At 37.6% G+C, this 21,076-nt stretch overlaps 1 protein-coding gene across 3 annotated transcripts in view; it reads left to right on the top strand.

Annotated features, from left to right (window-relative positions):
• The window catches only part of KMT2E (lysine methyltransferase 2E (inactive)), a 134,753-nt gene that overhangs the window by 1,248 nt on the left and 112,429 nt on the right, over positions 1-21,076 (top strand). For all 3 annotated transcript variants that reach the window (XM_039517241.1, XM_039517246.1, XM_039517235.1), the window contains exon 2: positions 18,478-18,662. In XM_039517241.1, the coding sequence (XP_039373175.1) occupies positions 18,592-18,662 (71 nt within the window). In that variant the 5' untranslated portion in view covers positions 18,478-18,591. The remainder of the gene's footprint in view (positions 1-18,477; positions 18,663-21,076) is intronic.

The raw sequence follows: 21,076 nt of genomic DNA, 5'->3' as shown, positions 1-21,076 counted from the left end.
ATACTCATCTTTGCCGCCTTGTTTTATTTTTTATATTTAGCATTCGTATTTCCTTGTGTGGCACATCTAAATCTTTTTTTATGGAAAGGCATTAGTGGAGTAGACCCTGCTGCTGCAGACGTAGGGGAGGAGAAACAAACGGTCCACTGTGTTACTAAATAGATAGGGGAGAAGAAATGTAATGTAGTCTGATTATAAAGGTCCTGTATTCCCCTATGTTCAGTCATTTAGGAATGTGCGGTAGCTAAAAGCCCTGAGGTCCCTAAAATTGTATACACTACATTTGATTAAAGTCGAAACTTAAGAATGTTTAGCCTTAGTTTATTTACATCATCCTAAAGGGATTAGTAACGAAAAGGCTTTTTTTTGTTTTTTGAGACCTACCTCAGTGAACTGAAAGAGAGGGCTATGACCATAAGTAGGATACGTAAATGCTTCACCATAAACATTGTACTTTTTAAGTTACTTATGGTAAATGTGGAGTAAAAATTGTAATTTCCCTCTTTTGTCCTTTAGAGATTCTAAAAATGGCGGCCCCAGGCTGATGTTGTGGTAATCTAATCAGCTCGGGTCCTCCACACCCCATGCAGTGCGTTTGTCTGCAGCACATTACTGGCTTGTTATGTTTAAATGAAAAAGCTGTTTTCTTCAAATCATGTACAAAACATGTCTTGACTTTACTATGAATAAAATGCTATATTCCAGCTGATTAATTTTATTGGTTATGTGTGTGAAAGGCAAATGAACGAGACCACTCTTACCGGTGGGGGTGGGGGAGATGATAGACTCAAGTAGCTTCTGGGGGGTGTGTGTTTGTATCTTTGTGTGATGTGATATGCATGCCATATTAATCGCTTCACTTTTGTTTTTAATAACGTTTTGGAATAATTCCTATCTCTATGCTAGTTAACCTAGATATGTTTCACAATACATCTGTTACTAACACAAGGACCAGTAATACTTATAAAAAAAAAGACAAAAGCTTAAAACAATCCTAACTAAATTCTTAGTCATTGCCTTTGTGAATGTCAGGTTAATCTTTGACAAAATACTTTCTTTACTGGAGATGGTGGTGTTAATCTAACATGAATAGTTTGGGAATACTAGTTTAACATTTTGATGTTACTGTTTAAGGAAATATCTAGACAAAATTAAAACCTGTTACTTTGCTTCTTCAGGTGTAAAGCTTTCTTGCCCATGTGTAATTTTTCAGCATGAGAATCTTTTTTTTGTTAACTCATTAAATATATATTGTACAGTGTAAAAACTGTCTGATAATGTACATAAATGTTTAAATGAAACTACAGTACTTAGTCTTTCTTTCTTCCTGTCCCAAATGACATATGAACCTTTTAGTATCATCATAAAGAAGATGGTGTGAGGCTGTGTGGGATGGAGAAGCAATGAAGCATTCTTTTAGTAGTTGATATATTGAATGCAATTGAGAGCAACAAATCTCAGGAAACTTGTCATGTTTTTAGTATGTTAAACTAAAATTACAAAAGGTAAATAGAAATTTGTAAATTCAAAATCCTGCTCTCTCTACTTTAATGAGATGCAAGTTCCCATTTTAGTATATTATTGGAACCTTCTGGATTTTAAGAGCCAAATGTGAAATACTATTCCAGTAGCATACCATTTTTCAGTGCATGAATAATTTTAACTTTACAAATATTACCTTGCACTGCTATGGAAGAATAGATAATTTGTTCTTTATATCTGTATCAGCTAAGCAATAAGACTTTGAAAGTATGCATTAACAGCCCCGTAAGGCATACCTTGTGTTGGTGAGGCCGAAGGCTTGAGTGACTTAACCCAAACAAGTAGTGCATTAATAGGACAGGGCATGTATTACTGGACCAACATATTGCTATAATATGAATTTTTAAAATTTAAATCCATATATTATTTCACTCAGTTATATATTTTTAATAATTTGAGGAATGCCTAATTCCTAGAGGGTCTGTGGTAAACTTATGGGGTCTTCTTGATTAGAATTCTGATAATTTCCATAGGTTTCTATTTTTGATTCTGTTGTCTAAGTTTCTAATGCTAATAAGATTTGTGTGCAAATATCAAGAAGCAGAAGGGTATATCTTGCCCCTTTAGGTGCTAGTTTCAATATGACTAGGGTCACATAAGCAGAATCTGAGGTATACTCTGCAACACTTGGTTTAAAACAAACAATATCCTATACCTTAAAGGTGATCTGAAAAGCATCAGTAGTCTAAGTAACATCTTTACCACTAGACTTCCTTGGGAATCAGAAGGTCTTTCTTGGTGACCTTGTATGATCACTTTACCTCTCTCTGTTTCTCCATCTGTAAAATGGGGATAGTAATACTTTACTTCACAAGGGTGTTTTCAGGCTAAATTCATTAATGTTTTTGAGGCGCTTGGATAGTATGAGGATGAATACCACAGTAAAATCTATAACTAAATTAAATGCAGCAAATTTTTAAATTTAAAAAATAGATGAGACTTGGTTTGAAATTTCAAAATTTCTGACACTCTGTTTTAAACTCCATATGTACCAATTTATTTCCAGGTGTCAGACTTAATATATGAGTAGGCCATCAGTAATCTGGACTCCATGTACTAAGGCCATCTATATCTTTTTTGATCATCTGCATTTGGAATGACTTTAGGATATCAGAGAAAAATATTGGGGATGGTGTATACTTTTTAGCGTATTTGCATGACAGTACTAGGACTCAGATTATTTCTCTGGATTAGATTTCTGTGGTTCATTTTTCTTGTGTGTATAATTGGTTTAATATTTTGTTGAGGATTGATATTTATTAAGTACTTTGAGATCCTCTTATTTGTTAAACTAAACTTTCATTGGACTCTTACTGGCAATTTTTTTAATTTAAAGGTACGTTATTTTTAGTTGGGACTTTGAGAAACAGCAAGAATATAGAAATTGATTTCAAAATTTTAGATTCCTTAAAGGTCTGCAGGATTATCCTTAGCACCCCACTCCCCAAGGATTTAAGCACATGCTTAACTTTGTCTAATATGACTTCAGTAGGATTAATTGAAGAGCATAAAGCAGTGGTGGGCAACCTGCGGCCCACGGCTGGTCAGGGTAATCACCTGGCAGGTCGCGAGAAAGTTTGTTTACATTGACCTTCCGCAGGCATGGCCACTCGCAGCTCCCAGTGGCTGCTGTTCACCATTCCGGGCCAGTGGGAGCTGCGGGAAGCGACGTGGGCCCTCAGGGTGCTGTGGGGTGCCTGCGGACTGTCAATGTAAACAAACCGCTCTTGCGGCCCGCCAGCAGATTACCCTGATGGACTGCAGGTTGCCCACCACTCGCATAGACCTTTGGACAAAGTGTGGGGAAATCAATTTGTTATTAAATTGGTTCCTGATATTTGTGACGACAATATATTTATTTACATTTGTTAATTCTGTGGGACTGTGACCCAGGAACAGGTAGTGCATTTAAACAAACCAGGATACAGATACAGTAAGTCAGAACTGATAGTAAGATTGAAAGTATATCTTCAGTCTTATAGGGATGCCCCTACCTATGTGGACTTCAGTTGAATTCTGAATACATCTCTTGAGAATCTGTATTTTAGCTTTCAAACTATGGAAAACATAAACTTTAACTTAATTGAGAAGCAGGTTTCTCTCAAAGTACAATTATTTATGTATTATTTTGTTTCTGTTCTTATCAGCCACAAACTGAACATTTAAACAAAAGTTAATCCTGCTTCCTAAAATAACACTAGATTGTCTCTTGCACAAAATTTTGGATCCCCTTCACACTACAAAGGAAGAAATTGTAATTTTGCTGTAATTTCTCAAGATGGAACTCTACTAATGCTGTCTTCATAGTCTTGTTAAAATGGAGTATAGCAACAATTTCTAAAAAACCTATATATAAATGCTGCTGGGCTTTCAGATATTAGCCACTAGAAATTTGTGAGATCACTGAGATTTTTCTCTTTCAAATTTCATAAAGCTTGTTGTGCTGGTAGACAATTACTTAGATAAATTTATAAAACTGTCCTTTAACATTTTATTATATAATAGTAAAAGTTCATCTTTATGATCACTGTGAGCCTTAAGTAGAGACATCATTTAGTAGAATAAACTGCAACTTATTATTTGTCAGATACCTGGTTACTTTACTGTTTCACTTCCTTTAATTAATCACTGACAAAATATCAATGCCTTGGATCCCTCTATTCAAAGGACTATGAGTATTTTTAAATAGCTTAAGTTTGTAAGGTGTTCCAACATATTGATTTTTTTCCCTTAAATTTTTCTAACTTAAGTTTTAGAAATATTATGCTGGATATAATTAACAATTTTGTTAACTTCCATTATGTCTTGACTAGTCAGTGGAAGATTACTCCTCAACTAGTAGGTGTGGTTATAATCGGGCAATGTTTAGAGCCATCTGGCTGTTACATCAGGCAACTGATATTCTATGCCTAGACAGCTGATCATGTCTTAACAGTTGGTTTGAGAGACTCTTTAAATGCTGTGAAAATACTTTTCACTGTAGATATATTTATTTTGAAGTTGAGGATCCAGAGGACTTACAATAGAGAAGTGTTATGAGGTTTTTCACATATTTCAGTATTTGGGGAAAATAAAGTGGGATCACTTTTTTTTTTTTATCATGGCTATCTGTTTTCTCAGAATACCGTTTTAGAATGAGACTGTATGAATGTATAAGAAATCTGAAAAACTAAGCATTCTTATAATCAACTTTTGACTTTAAAGTACAGTAATTTCAATGTATATTAGGGCAGAGTTCCATCTTTAATAGCAGAACATTTAGTTATCTGTGGTATGTGTGTCAATTTTCAGTATAAACTTTAAGCAACTGATAAAAACCCCACTTCTGACATTTTAATAATTATGCATATTTTAAAAAATAAATTAAAAATAGAAACTGGAAATGTTTCCTCAAGGGATTTTTTTAAGTCATTCTCTTCCTGTCCCTGCTGTTTTTCTTTTATTCACTCCAAGTCGCACACAACAGCTGCTTAGGAAGTTTTCTGCATGTTTATGTGTTTGCATCGAACAAAGATACCGAGTGGTCAAAAGTCACAACTCCTGTCTGTGTCATTTGGAAACGAATGTTAAAACCATCATGGGCTAATGATACAACAGATGCCAGCTCAGAATTATGCTGTCACAATTTAAAAAACAAAAACCAACCCTATAAAAATCAACTTTTCTTCTCTAAGAAGAGAAAGCACCAAGCTACCAAAATAAATAGAAACTAGAATCCCTAAATATAACATAATTGCAAATGGAGTAATTGAGTTTTGGATGGACATTGCAACTGAAAATGTTAGTGATCAGTGCAGTGTCTTGAAAATGGGAACTGTAGTTTGAAGGGGATTGAAAATGCTTAAATTCTGTGTGCTGTGACTTTCCTGAACATGACTAAAAGAACTTGTAGGAATATGTATAATTATATTATAACCAAGAAATCTAGCCCAGATTGGGCTTGTGGTAAAACAGTATTTTTTGTATTTAATGTAGTTGCTCAATATAGAGAGGAAACTCCCAACACTGAGGAGAAATTAAAAATTCCTATTTGAAGGATTAAAACTTCCAGTATTCCTGGGTTTGGATTCCCAGACTGAAGCATAAGGAAATCAAACCTTCTTCCAATTCCGGCAAGTTTGCCCAAGACACAAGTGGAAGCTCTAATCCAGCATCCATTCAGACCAAATGCAACATATGGAAGTGGGGGAAAACTACATGTGTGGGAATCCTACATCGGTGAAAAAATTTAGAATAAAATAGAGTTTAGCTGAAAGGTCAGTCTTCGACTCAAATGAAATAATTTATCCTCTGTGTATTATAAATTTGTAATACCAAGTGGAACAAAAACTGCACCAGAATCTCCCACTACCCGAGTGTTTTTTCTATGCTGTTTATCAACTGATAGTTGTAATAGTATCTGGTGAACGCAGTAAAACATTTGGTATGCCTTTGTCACAGTTATAGGAAATAAATGTTTAACGTTTATTACTTTCTTCTGCCTATAATAGAAAAATGCAAAAAAAAACCCACCACTGAATTAAATATTGCATTCAGAACAGAGATTCAGAATGTTTCTTAAGTCTTGATTATAACAAATCTTTTTTCAGTGGATGAACTAGCGATAAGTAAACTGTCACATATCAAAGAAAATAAATCCATACCTGGCCACCCCACTAGATGAGATGTAATCTATTGAGCATGCTTATTGAATATTGATTACAAACAAATGCAGAAATACTCCTACTTATTTGAAATGCTCTTTGTGAATTTTACCGGTGTTATATGCTAATGAATGTTGAGATCTACGGAAGTTTTGACTCTAGTACACTTTCATAGACAGTCGTTTCATGAACATCTTTTAAATATCCCACTGTAATCTGTTCAATGAGTATGTCAGATCACATGTTTGGAAGGAAACAACTGGTAGGAAGAATATTTTAGGGAAGATCTCATAGGACACATCAAACTAACAGAATTAGTAAAGGAGTGTCACAGTAGAACAAAACTTGTTTTCCTAAATCAGTTTTTCATGTAACAGTAATAGTTCTGATACAGAATTAATGTGAATGAGGTGAGACACTGTTTAATACAAACCAACCAGTATTTCTTGTCAGCTAGTAAAGAACAGAATGTTTCAATGCCCATGCCAAAAGAATAAACTTTTCTACCATGCTTGTTGGTTTCCCCCCCATTTTACCTTCTTGTTCCTGACTCTTTCCAAATGTCTGGTGTGACATGGATATAGATAGACCCTCCTCTAAGTAGCATTTTTCTCCTCTCTCAAGACAGGCAACAAATTATTTTCTTCCCATTTTGTGTGGCCTTAGTAGTTACAGCTCGAGACTAGGTATTTGAGCATCATGTTCCCTGTCTCTTCTCTCTTCCCCCCCGCTTATGTAGTATAAGCGACTGTCAGAGCTCTGTCTCATTCCTCAACCTGTTTACCCTTTTATTAATTGTTTCCCTGTCATTTAACTCACATTAATTCCAAAATCCACATTAATTTTTATCTCCTCGCTACCATTCTTCACTCTCTTCCTCTTGTATCTTTTCTCTTCCTAGCCTCCATGCTCTCTCACTTTCACTCAGAAGGAAAAAAAGAGGGGAGGGGGAGAGAAAAGGGGAAGCCCAGAGGGCTCTCTAGTGGACTTGCAGAAGTCTCTGGGAAAAGGGGGACACTGATCCCCTTATACCACTCTGACCCCCTCTAGAAGGAAGTCAGGGGGGCCTCTGGAGCACTCTCTGACCCTTCACCAGCAGGGTGAGGCCCAGTGGAGAGTAGCTTCCTTTTGTGTCAGGATTTAAGTTAATAGACAAAATGACTCCTGGATGGTACTGATACCAGGAGTCTTCTTTTCTTAACTACTTGGGTTGGCATAATCTATGTAATGAGCTCTTTGAGAGCTCCAGAGACCATCTTCAGATTGGACATTTGAGAGATGGAGACCTTACTATTAGTTTTCCTTGCACAAGAGTCTTGAATTCTCTGAAGGTGCCACTGAAATTGTGGCTTGCTGGTCCTCCATTCCAAACTTATTATTGCAGCTGCTAGTGGATCAGTGGTTTTTCCAAGCCTGATGGAAACTCATCTCAAGTGTGGAGTTTAGTGTTGTTAATATTACAACCTACTGATAATGTTGCTCTTGCATCTTCAAACCTCCATGTAAACAGTGGTGAAATAGCTTCTGAATATAGGGACTCAGTTAATGGGAAAACCAAGAAGAGCTTTTTTTTTTTTAATACTTAACAAAATATTTTAAAGATCAGGAATGAGAGTATAATATGATGGTGCTGCCACTACTATGGCTTTGAAGGAGGCCATGATAAAAATTGTTTTTGCTAATGGATATGAAACTATTTATTAAAGTGGTTAATGTGGAGGAAAATTAGGAAAATGTTTGTTCACGTTACCTATGTTCTTGTATGTTTAAAAAGTTTACCCAAAGAGAGAATTTTTAAATATTTGTGCTTAATGTATGGTTTCTTTCCCCTTTGTGTAGGTGCCCTGATCCCTCTCCTCACTTACTTATTTTAGTATAAGGCATGGTTGGGTCTTTTTTCCGTCTTTTTGTAATGATTTGTGGCTTTTGGCTAAGTTGTGTTACGCTGAGCACCAGCACTAACGTAGTATAGAATGGATTTCTTTTTTGCTAAATTTCATACCAACCTATTGAAAATAATTATAAATAAATTGGGGGAGGGGTAACTTTCTGCATTGGAAGCTTGTTTGTTCATGCTCGGGAGTGGGAGTAAGAACTGGATAACATGGAAAGAAATACACATCTCTTCCAGTGAAATTCATCTTATTTCTTTTGATTTGTTCGCATTCCCTAAAAATGAGTGCATGTCCTTTTTTGTTTGTGCTCTTTGACAATTATACAAATAGACTACCTCCAGGAAATTACCACTCTAGTTACCCTAAAATTAACATAACTTTGGCAGTAGTTTTACCCATGGTTTCAGTTGTACATGTTAATTTCTTCGGAGCACATGTACAGAGGAAGAAGTATAACATTCAAACATTCCATAAACAGTTTGCTTCTCCATAGTGATCACAAAACGCATAATGTAGCATAACAAAATTTTAGGAGCAAATATTATTCTCAGCTGGAAAGACTTAAAATGTCTACTCAGCCTACCAAGTATGAGTAGATTAATTACAATAAACACATTAACTCTTATCTTATAAAATATTTTTCTTATAAAATGCTTCTAGAAACTGCAGTCGCGAGGTGCTGGGGGTGTGTGTGTGTTTCCACGGGGTTTCGGCCCTCAGCTGTTTTCTTGGAGGAGTGTGGCCCTCGCTGCTTTACGAGTTGTGCAGGCCTGACCTAGACCATCCTGGAAAAGTGTTAGTCTAGCCCAGGGGTCTCAAACTCAGTTTACCTTGGGGCCAGGGCTAGTCTCAAATCCTCCTAGCAGGCCAATAATGTCACTGAAGATGGTGTTCAGAAAGGAAAATTTTCCTAATAGCTAGCCTAAATCTCCCTTACTGCAGTCAGTGGACCTGGAGAACAGTTTGCTCACCATCGTCTTTATAACAGCCATTAGTATATTTGAAGTCTGTTGTCAGGTTCCCCCTTACCTCCCTCAGTCTTTTTTCCTTAAGACTAAACATACTCTGTTTTTTTTAACTTTTCCTCATAGGTCAGGTTTTCTAACCCTTTTATCATTTTTATTGCTCTCCTGTGGATTCTCTCCACTTTGTCTACATTGTTCTTAAAGTATGGTGTCCAAAACTTGATATTACTCCAGGTGACAACTCACTAGTGCCGAGTAGAGTGGGATAGTTACCTCCTGTGTCTTCCATGCCACACTGCTGTTAATACACCCCAGAATATTAGCCTTTTTCACAGCTACATCAGATTGTTGGATTGTTTTCAATTTTTGATCCACTATAACCCCCAGATCCTTTTCAGCAGTACTATCACCTAGCCAGTCATTCCCTTGTTTGTAGTTATGCTTTTGCTTTTTTTTTTCCATCCTAAATGTAGTGCTTTGCACTTTTCTTTATTGAATTTCATCTTGATTTCTGACCCGTTTTCAATTTGTCAAGGTTGTTTTGAATTCTAATCCTGTCCTCCAAGGTACTAGCAACCCCTCCCAGCTTGGTGTCATGCACAGACTTTATAAGCATAATCTCCACTGTATTCTCCAGGTGATTAATGAAACTATTGAATAGTACCATACCCAGGATAGACTCTGCAGGACTCCCTAGATACATCCCTCCAGTTTAACAGAAAACCATTGATTATAATTCTTTCAGTATGGTTTTTCAACTACTTATGCACACACATTATAATAATTTCAGCTAGGCAACATTTCCCTACTTTGTTTCTGAGCACGTCATGTGGGGTTGTGTTAAAAGCCTAACTGAAATCAAGATGTATCACATTTACTGATTCCCTCTCCATCCACTAGACTAGAAACCCTATCAAAGAAGAAATAAGGTTGGATTGGCGTGATTTGTTGTTGACACATCCATGTTGGCTATTACTTATCACTCTGGTATTCTTTAGGGGCTTACAAATTGATTGGTTGGTAATTTGTTCGAGTATTTTTCTTGGAATTAAAGTTAGGCTGACAGGTCTGTAGTTTCCCAGGTCCTTTTTGTTCCACTTTTTAAGGACTGATGCTAAGTTTGCCCATCTCTAGTCTGGTCCTCCATGAGCTCTCAAAGATAATCACTAATAGTTCCAAGATTGCTTCAGCCAGTTCCTTAAGTACCCAATGGTGAATTTTGTCAGTTCCTGCTGACTTGTATACATCTAACTTATCTAAATGTTGTCTAGCCTGCTCCTGCTATATTATGTTGTGTGTTCCTTCCCCCTTGCTGTTAATATTAATTGTGGTCACAACCTTTTAGAACCTTTTAATGTGACCTTTTTTATTACATGTAGTTCCACCATTTGGAACATAACAGGTGCAAGTCATTTTTATTTTATTTATTTATTTTTTATTATGGCAAAATAGCCTCAGATTTTTTTGGACATGGGTTACATAATCACAGTATCTATTTGTGGTGATTTACAAACAGTCTGGTAGCAGTTGCATGTGATTTCAGTTAAGTTTGCCAAGAATGCAGTTTCTTCCAACCCAAGGCCAACCACGTTCTTCTGCAACTCAAGTCTTTACCAGCTCTGAGTTTTAGAAGCCCAGTGTGGGAAGTCCAGTCTTCAATCTACATGACAAATGAAAATGCTACCAACTTGCTATTTAAAATGACCTGCAAAGGAGAAAATAATTTGGCTTTTCCCCTCTTTTTTATGATGTATGAATAAGCAGAAGGTTTGAAAGCTTTTCTGTTTCTGCTTCATTTTTACATTAGATATTCAGGTCTTGCAAACTATTCTTGAAAACTGGTTGAATAGCGAACTACTAATTTTATGATATGCTAAAGATGTGAAACATGGATTTTATTCAGGCTATTTAAAGCTGTAAACTTCTATTTAAGACGTATGATGCAAAAATCCTTAAGTATTCCAGCCCCTTTAAGTACTAGAAGAATCAATAACTGGAAGTTAAAACTGGGCAAATTGAAATGACACTTTTTTTAAAAGAGTGAAGGTGATTAACTAATGGAACAAACTACTGAGGGAAGGTGGTGCTTTCTCCATTTCTTGAAGCCTTCAGATCAAGACTGGATGTCTTTCTGGAAGATATGGTTTAGTCAGATACAAGTTATTGGGCTCAACATGGGAGTAAATGGTTGAAATTTGATGGCATATGTTGTATGAGAAGTCAGGTTGGATCATCTAGTAGTCCCTTCTGGCCTTAAAATCTATGAAAAGAGAGAGTTGAAAAGTTCCCAGTGTATATCTGTGTCATTGAGTCCTCCAACAAAAACATGGAAGGAGAAGACTTAACATTCCTGTTTTTAAGGTCTTGCTTACATGAGAAAATTGTAGTAATTTAGAAACTGATATAGTTAAACTAGTTCAACTTCCTTCTGTGGAAACTTATTTAGAGTTGAGTGCCTTACGTCATCTATAAATAGGTAGGATATACCTCATTATACACTTAGAGGAACATCAACTTTTTTTTTTTAAACAAAGAATAATAGTTTGAGGTATTGAGTCCCCCTCTGAAGTTTGACTATGTCGGGGGCGGGAGGAAACGGTGAAACGGCCTATACAAAGTGCTGTTAAATGCACTAAGTAAAATGTAAAAACAGACTTCGTTAATTTTTTCAGTTTTAGTTTTGTGTTTGAGGTGATTGTGCTGTTTACTTCCTTTTAAGGTCTCCATACACTAGACAAAAAATAAATAAATCACTGGTACTACCAACACCTATCACTGTCATCTCTAAAAAGCCTTATATTCTTATATACAAATGAAAGTCCAGGTATTGCAACATACAGAGTGCACTAACTTGAGCAAGCTTTTACACCACTTGTACTAGTACATCCTACAGAGGTAAATTGGAAACCTCACAGGTTGCAATCTCACCAGTATAGCAGGTTCTCCTTGACTACTTTTGAAATACTATGCATAATAAATATGACACAACAAAATAAAAATATTCAATTTTTTATTAGAAAAAGAGTAACAATATAAATCTAGTGAACATCAAAACAGACCTGTCTTCTGCTACTATACAACAAAATCCAAGTAAAGTTAGAACACTAACTACATTACCATTTAAAAAAATCTTGCATTGAAAATCTATAGATGATAGAGATGCATTTCCCATGCATTGGACACCTTAAAGATGGCTGGTGGGAGGGGAATTAAGGAACATTATTGAAATGCCATAAGAACACAAACCAGAAAATGCCCTCCCTCCACCCACCCCCAAAAAGAAAATCTTGTATCTCAGACTTGCTACCCCATAGATGTTCCTCCCACCACTTGCCTTCTGAGGGGCAGGAACATATCTCTTTTAATGGTCCTGAGAGGAACACATGAGGAAGAAAAAAACTATTAGCCCAACTGAAAAAGCAGGCCTGCAGTCCCTGCTCAGCCAAAGTCCCATCAAAGCAAATGGGACATTTGAATTGGGTCCTAAACAGTGGCAGTTTTTAAAAGAAAAGTTAATGCAATTTCAGAAGATATGACCAGTTTGCTTGCTGCCTCAAGCACTTACAGTAGTGCCAAGTTAAAAGATAGTGGGAGAAGAGGGTTCAGATTACTTTTTGCTATCACTTCATTACATCAGTAATATAAGGACATAGCATCACACCATCTCCCCACACTTTTTAAAAAAACAATGCATGATGACTCTTATGGATAACTCATAGAACCTATTGTTCTAAGATGCTAAAGTTGAGATCCTACTAGGGTTCAAAGCAAATTAAACACTCAATAGATGAGAATATTCACAATGTTGAGAACAGTCACTGTGACTCTAGGTAACTTTTTTTTTTTTTAAATAAAGAAAAAAAAAGCCGCCTTACTTCAGGGAATAAGCCAGCCACTAACTGACAGGAGTTAGGAAAAAGCTTTCCCTAGGGGTAGGTTATTCATTATCCTCTGCATGGTTTCTTTCTCCTTTATCTGAAACATCCACTGGACTACTAGCTTGATCCTGTATGTTAGTTCCTGTAGTCCAAGCATCTACTCTGGAGAGATGCATAAAGAATCATCAGGTTGGTATATCAGGAATATCACAGTGTAACAGATGAAGAAATTTTTAAATCTGGACATAGTGTAAGTAATTTCTCCTTCTGCTTCTCCAGGATTCCCTTACTAGTCTGAAATGACTGTGTTTGACATGTGATGTGACAAAATGTGCAACCATACCTGCACTAGTTCAGTTGCCTGGTATAGATGAGCGCCTACCTTCCCCGCCCCTCGTCCCTCCCCCATGCTGAGTATCTACCCAGAGTAAGGGCAGAAGTGTCAATCCGTGGCTGTTACTCAAGGAATTCTTCATGTTGTATTGTTCAGAAGCAACACAGGTTTTGCTCCTGAGCTAGCTGGGGATATGCAGATGTTGCAATGGCAGTGCATTCAGCTCCTGGTGATGGAATGCCACACTTCTGGAGGAGTAGTTGAACGTACCACACTCAAATACTACTACAGCTTTCTTTGCTGAAATAAGGAAGGTTGCTATGTCCTGTAATTTTAAATGGTGGTGATAAATAATGATAATGAAGGAGTCTTGAAGAATCTCTTTGTGGAAAGTATAACATAAGAGTTTTAGATCAGTTATACAAAGTGGATAAGTAGATCTGTCTTCCTCTCAAAAGGAAAGTTCTTTGGCTGTTATATAATCAGTGAAATTTATTGAAGTTCATCAGTTTTCTGGTTTTGTTCAAAGTGGTTGAAATTGGGCCAAGAATTTAAATGACTAGTTTGCCACTGAAAGACCTATAAATAAGTGGGGTGTGTGTGTGTGTGTGTGTGTGTGTAATGTCGCCTGACCTGTGTCGTTCCCCCCCACCCCCACCCCGTTACAGCAATTTTGAACTTAATGGTTTTGAACCACTGCCTTTTCTGTTTACATCAGTGCTGAATATTCCTCCTGCAACCCTCCCAATTACTTTTCTGCACTATTTGGGCACCTCTTGAATTAATGCCACAATCACAGCAAAAATCAGCCTAGGTCATTAGTCACTAGTAATCACATTTGTGACTTTGGGACACACATTGGCATAACTCCTGTAGGTTTGTACATCTTCAGAAAACTAATCTGTTATCTACCTGCTTTATTGAACATTTTATGGGTAGTAGTTTTTATTTTCTTAAGTCTCAGTTTTGCCACCCACATCTTATACTTCCTCGTAAAACCATTGTCCAGACATGGGTCACTTAGTCCAATCCAAATATCTTGTGTACACGATGAGCTTATTGTTGGATAATCTTAGTTGCTTTGTGCAAGAAAATAGACATGAGAGCACGTGAGTCAGGTGGCATAGTTCTTCTCCACATCCTTTGCACCCCCTCTTTGTTTCAGCCTCTGCTGACATGTGGCTTTCCAAATCTTTACAGTTTATTTTTTGACTGGCTGGCTCAACAACGCTGACAATGACAGTCAAGGCAGAGTCACATCCAGGCTATAATAACTCTAAAATGTTACCACTGAACCTCTCTGTCCCAAACTGTTTTTCAGGATAGGTTTTCCTAGTTACATTCTGATGTTAATTTATCAGTATTGCTGCCTGGGGGCAGACTGGTTCAGGGCATAGGTAATGTGAAGCCTTTCATTTTGTAGTTGCTAGTTCAGATCAAGCTGAGATTGACAGAGACCCAACCCAATGTTGTTACCATTTGATGGCTGTCTAATTTAAATGAGCAGATCATTGTGTCAGGGTATGGCTACACTTACAGCTGTACAGCGCTGGGAGTTACAGCTGTCTTCGTACAGCTGTGTAGGTAAAGCGCTGGTGTTTGGCCACGCTCACAGCTACCAGCGCTGCAGGGTGGCCACATTTGCAGCATTTGCAGCGCTGTTGAGAGTGGTGCATTATGGGCAGCTATCCCAGCGTTCAAGTGGCAGCAACGTGCTTTTCAAAAGAGGCGGGTGGGGTGGGGTGTGACAGGGAGCGGGGGAGAGAGAGAGAGTGGATTTTTGGAGCCGACGCTGTGTGTCAGATTTTGCAAGGCAGGGAGCTGAACATTTCCTCGACCCCTCATTCACTCTTAACTGCAAATAGCCTGCAGACCAGATAAGCAGCTGCTCCAACGACTCCCTTCCCCCTCCCCCTCCCCCCCCCCTTCTCTCCTCAAGCAAACATTCATCCCCCTGCCTGCCTCATTCACAGCAAGGTAGTGGGTTATCTCAGTTGATTGTTCACAGTCAGGTACAGATTGATCACAGCAAACAAGAGCTGTGTTTGTTTTTTAGATAAGCAGCTCCCGCCCCGAGTTCACAACAAAACAAAGAGAGGCATCATAGCAAAACAAAGAGAGTAATTTAGTTAAAAGCATTCTGGGATATCTCCTAATACCCTGGAGGCCAATAACAGCGCTGGTGTGTGGCCACACTTGACGAGCAGTGCTGCATCACCAGCGCTGCACTCATTATACCCCAAGCAGACCAGGTGTACAGCCAGCGCTGCAGGCAGGGAGTTGCAGTGCTGGATGTGCCTTGCAGGTGTGGACAGTTACTAAGTTGCAGCGCTGTAAAGCCTCCACCAGCGCTGCAACTCTCCAGTGTAGCCAAGCCCTCAGTCGAGTTTGGTATGAATTGGCACTGTTTTTGAGAGTCTCATAAGGGAGGTAAGTAAGTGGAAATTGAACTTCATTCAATTGGAGAGGTGGTCCTTCCAGTTTAATGTTCTAGCATAAAGGTAGGATAGTGTGAGAATTTGCTGCTGCTGCCTGTTATCTGTCTATCTTACGTATTTGCAGTGCATCCATCACTGTAAAGTTTGATGTACTTTTTCTTTGGTTAGAGGACTTCATTTTCTTCATCTCTCAGGAACAATAAATTCATTTTAATAAAGTAAAAATTCTTACTGTTCCTAAGGTGTTGTCTCTGCATAAAGTACAGTTTGGTGTCGATGGCATCTGACAAAACATAACTTACTATACTTCTATACTAGGAATTATCTCCATGAAGTAGGTGACCTGACTTCTCTACAGTTAGTATATTTGGTAATTTGTCTAATGCGCTAAAAAAGACATCATCTTCTCCAACAAGAACATGAGAATTGGGAATGCTAAAATATCCAGAGGCCTTACTCATCTCATAAGGAAGTTTAATATGATCTACTCTAGACTTTTTCTTCTTGTTTATTAAATGTGTCCTCCTAATGTTCCAAGCATGTGCACTTTTAAAAATACAAAATATTCTAATTAGATCAACATCAATGTGAAGTCCTTCCCAATCCACCTCAGGGAAATTCTTTGGAAACTATCCTTGTCAATAAATTAAGATTTCGATTGAGTTGAAAATGCCTGGTCACTAGTACACTCCCTTCAAATCAAAGGGCAGTTATTTTAAGTACCGCAGTTGAGCTTAACTGTTGTGGTATCCCATGAGGAGAAAAGTGGTTTTAAAAATAGCCAGAGCCCCAAACCTTTATGACTTTATGGGTCAAAACCAACAGCTCAAACCACTCTTAAACAAACTGGAAGCAAATGTAATTTACTGGGCAAAGGAATTATATGCTTCATCCAGAAGCACTGCTCAGCAATCTGCATTCTGCACAGTCAAATTTTTGAGGCTAGTCTACAGGTGCATTGCAGTAGTTCAGTGTGGAAGTAAGGAAGACATGGGTAGCTGTGCTGAAGTATATAGCTAAAAATAAAGACAGATAAATGGAGAAGTGCCATCAATTTGAGTTTAAGATCTCACCTCACTTGGTTAATCACTGCTGGATAAGTTACTGCTGACTCAGTACATATTAACTTACTACTTTGTACTGTTCCTACTCCACAGAACTAGTGATATAATTCTGTTCACCCCTTCTTTTGCTCATACTCTGTAATTTTGTGGCACCCCTGTAGAGGGGAAGAAGAGAAGGTTCGAAGTGCAGTGTCATGGAGGTCAGACTTTGAGTTATGTATGAGTCAAAATAGATTCTCTCTCTCTCTCTCTCTCTCGTTAGCCATATTGACTCTTCAGTGCTTGCCAGAGTAAAATGTAGCAAACTTATTTTAATTAGAACCCATAGGAAGATTTGTGCAATATATACTATTCAGAGTTGTACTTGAATAACAAGGAGACATTTTGTTAAATAGTCAAAAACTCTTGTCTAACTCATCACCTGAAGAAACTGATCTTTGTTCCTTAAGCATTCATGAGTTACTTCACCTCCCTTCTTCCTCATTAAAATTGAGTGGCTTCACTTTTTCAGTTTAGCATTATTTGCTTATAAACCAAGAGTACAGTAGTAACATTGAGCCTAAAGGTTCAGCAGTCATTTTAATACATGTTAACATTTTATTATTCCATCTGAAATGTTACATAACTATGTCTATAATCAGACTATATGAAGTAACAGAGTCCTGTGGCACCTTATAGACTAACAGATGTGCCAGTCTGTAAAGTGCCTTACAGATCCAGACTAACATGGCTACCCCTCTGATACTTGAGACTATATGAAAGCTCTTCAATGAAAATAATTAAAAATAATATTGTCCTGTTTTTAAGGATCTCTCTGAGTCTTAAATTATCACATAGGCTCCTAACTCTTCCAAATTCTATCAGATATCCACCACATAATAACATTCTTCTTCCTTAGTTTGGTTATTTTGTTGAAAATTGAGTGGGTAAGATGAGATTTGTGGCCACATTAAGTTATCTGGTGATGTACTCAGTCTGTTCTAATAATGGCCAATTTTGAGTGTTTGTGGTGGTACGTATAATTGTACACCTCTACCCCGATACAACGTGACCCTGTATAACATGAATTCGGATATAACGTGATAAAGCAGCGTCCCGGGGGTGGGGTGGGCTGGGCTGGGTTGCGCACTCCGGAGGATCAAAGCAAGTTCGATGTAACGCGGTTTCACCTATAATGCAGTGAGATTTTTTTTGGCTCCTGAGGACAGTGTTATATCGGGGTAAAGATGTTTATATGAACAGAATGATTTTATTTTTAACAATAACAGTTATTCAAACAGGGTGGTGATAGTTTTGTTCATTTATATAATCTGTTTTGTATGCAGTCTTTTGCTTTTTAATTCTAAAACTTTGAGGTTTGATCCTATACTCTCCGTGTTCATGTTTTTAGATTTTTGCCTCAGATTTTTTGATTGAAAGTATGGGAAAAAAGCTTCCTTCAGAAGTATTTTAAGTTATATGAGAGCTCTCCTACTGAAGATGTTTGTTTGTTTGTTTGTTTATTTAAAAAAGTCCGTGCTGATAGGGTAATATACTAAACTAAAGCAAATTTTAAAGCTTTATAATGTTTGCCATAATCTGAATATTTTTTGTCTTCATGCTGATAACAAAATGAAATTATTATAAGATGTCTTAGCACAGGGTGCCATTTTAAAACACAATATGGAGCTACCCGTTTAAAATGATTTGTCTTAATTGTTTTTCGTATTTTTATACAGGGTTTGTGGATGCACTTAGATGTTTGCAATGAGCACTGTGGCTGGCATGCCCCAGTGTTTTGGATACCAATGCACAGGACTCCGTAGTAATCGAATTTATCAGAAACGAACGTCATGAGCATAGTGATCCCGTTTGGGGTTGACACAGCAGAAACTTCTTATTTGGAAATGGCTGCAGGCTCAGAGTAAGTATTTTTAACAAAACTGCTAACTTTGTTGTTTTTTCTTTTTGCGGTGGGCATTTTTGAATAGAGCTAAGCAGACTTCCAAAATGTTTTTACTTAATTGTTTGAATTTTTAATAGCTATTTTTATTTACCTACTGTAGCTTTATTTTTTCTTCACATCAGTACTCCTTTCTTTAAAAAAAAAAAAGCAAAAAAAAAGCAGTATTTGTCATCAGTTCAGTTTATCAAAGGGGATAGTTTTTAAATAAAATGTGCTTTACTGCTTTAATTTTTTTTCTCATGTTGATCATTTTGGCTTCTTTAAAGAATGCAATAAAACCTATTTGGTTGTGTTTAGAGTCACAAATGTCTCCTTTGGTGCATGGAATTACGTACATGAAATACTGATAGTCCAGAAGGGTGTTTTAAAAAATACATTTTCATAGTTAATATTTTTAATTTTGTTATAACGCATCCGATTACATTTATTTCTCTCCCAATATTTTAGTCTTTCTATTTGGTAATCCATTGTTTTTGCTTTTTATAGCTGAAGTGGTTAGCTTAAAGGTTTAGGTATATGTGTGAAATAACTAGACAGACGCCTAGGAATCACAGGTTCAACTCGGCCCTTCATCTTTCTGAGGTAGATAAACTGCTCAAAAATCCATTTGCTTTATTGGGTGTCAATCAGATGATACCTAAAGTCTGGCCCAGTCTGTCTTTTGTAGACATTGAAGACCTCATTGCACTCCTCTTAAGAGTCCTATGATTCATAGAATCATAGGATTGGAAGGGACCTCGAGAGATCATCTAGTCCAGTCCCCCGCACTGATGGCAGGACTAAGTATTATCTAGAGCAGTGGTTCTCAAACTTTTGTTATGGTGACCCCTTTCACATAGCAAGCCTCTGAGTGCAACCCCCTTTATAAATTAAAAACACGTTTTAATATATTTAACACCATTATAAATGCTGGAGGAAAAGCGGTGTTTAGGGTGGAGGCTGACAGCTCATGACTCCCACCCCCATATAATAACCTTGCAATCCCCTGAAGGGTCCCAGCCCCCAGTTTGAGAACCCCGATCTTGACTGTCCCTAACACGTGTTTGTCTAACCTGCTCTTAAAAGTCTCCAATGATGGAGATTCCTCAACCTCCCTAGGCAAGTTATTCCAGTACTTAACCACCCTGACATAAAATTTTTCCTAATGTCCAACCTAAACTGCCCTTGCTGCAATTTAAGCCCATTGCTTCTTGTCTTATCCTCAGAAGTTGAGACACATTTTTTTCTCTTTCCTCCTTGTAACAACTTTTTCCAAGTACATCAAAGGTTATCATGTCCCTTCTTAGTCTTTTCTTCTCCATACTAAACAAACCCAGTTTTTTCAATCTTCCCTCATAGGTCAGGTTGTCTTGACCTTTAATCATTTTGTTGCTCTCTGATTGGTTCACATCTTTCCTGAAATGAGGCGCCCAGAACTGGACACACTACTTCAGTTAAGGACTAATCAGCATGGAGTAGAGTGGAAGAATTTCTTCTTGTGTTTGCTTACAACACTCCTGCTAATACATCCCAGAATGGTTTTTGCAACAGTGTTACACTGTTGACTCATATTTAGCTTGTGATCCACTATGACCCCCAGATCCCTTTCCACAGTACTTCCTAGGCTGTCATTTCCCATTTTGTATGTGTGCAGCTAATTGTTCTTCCTAAGTAGAGTACTTTTCATTTGTCCTTATTGAATTTCATCCTGTTTACTTCAGACCATTTCTTCAGTTTGTCCAGATCATTTGAATTATAATCCTATCTTCCAAGTATCAGAGGGGTAGCCGTGTTAGTCTGGTTCTGTAGAAGCAGCAAAGAATCCTGTGGCACCTTATAGACTAACAGACGTTTTGCAGCATGAGCTTTCGTGGGTGAATACCCACATCCAAAGAAGTGGGTATTCACCCACGAAAGCTCATGCTGCAAAATGTCTGTTTGCCTATAAGGTGCCACAGGATTCTTTGCTGCTCCTATTCTCCAAAGCACTTGCCACCCCTCCCAACTTGATATCGTCCGCAAACTTTAGAAGTGTACTCTATGCCTTTAGCTAAGTCATTGATGAAGATATTAAACAGAACCAGACCTAGAACTGATCCTTGTTGGACCCCTCACAATATGCCCTTCCAGCTTGACTGTGAACAACTGATGATTACTCTCTGGGAAAAATTTTTCCATAGTTATGTGTCCATCTTATAGTAGCTCCAGCTAGGTTGTATTTCCCTAGTTTGTTTGAGACTGTTGTGTAGGACAGTATCAAAAGCCTTACTAAAATCAAGATATATCACATCCACCACTTCTCCCCCATCCGCAAGGCTTGTTACCCTGTCAAAGAAAGCTATAGATTGATTTTGACAAGATTTGTTCTTGACAAGTTCATGCTGATTGTCACT

This window comes from Mauremys reevesii, linkage group 1, assembly GCF_016161935.1.
Source record: "Mauremys reevesii isolate NIE-2019 linkage group 1, ASM1616193v1, whole genome shotgun sequence".
NCBI lineage: Eukaryota > Metazoa > Chordata > Testudines > Geoemydidae > Mauremys > Mauremys reevesii.
This window is presented reverse-complemented; position numbering and strand designations above follow the sequence as displayed.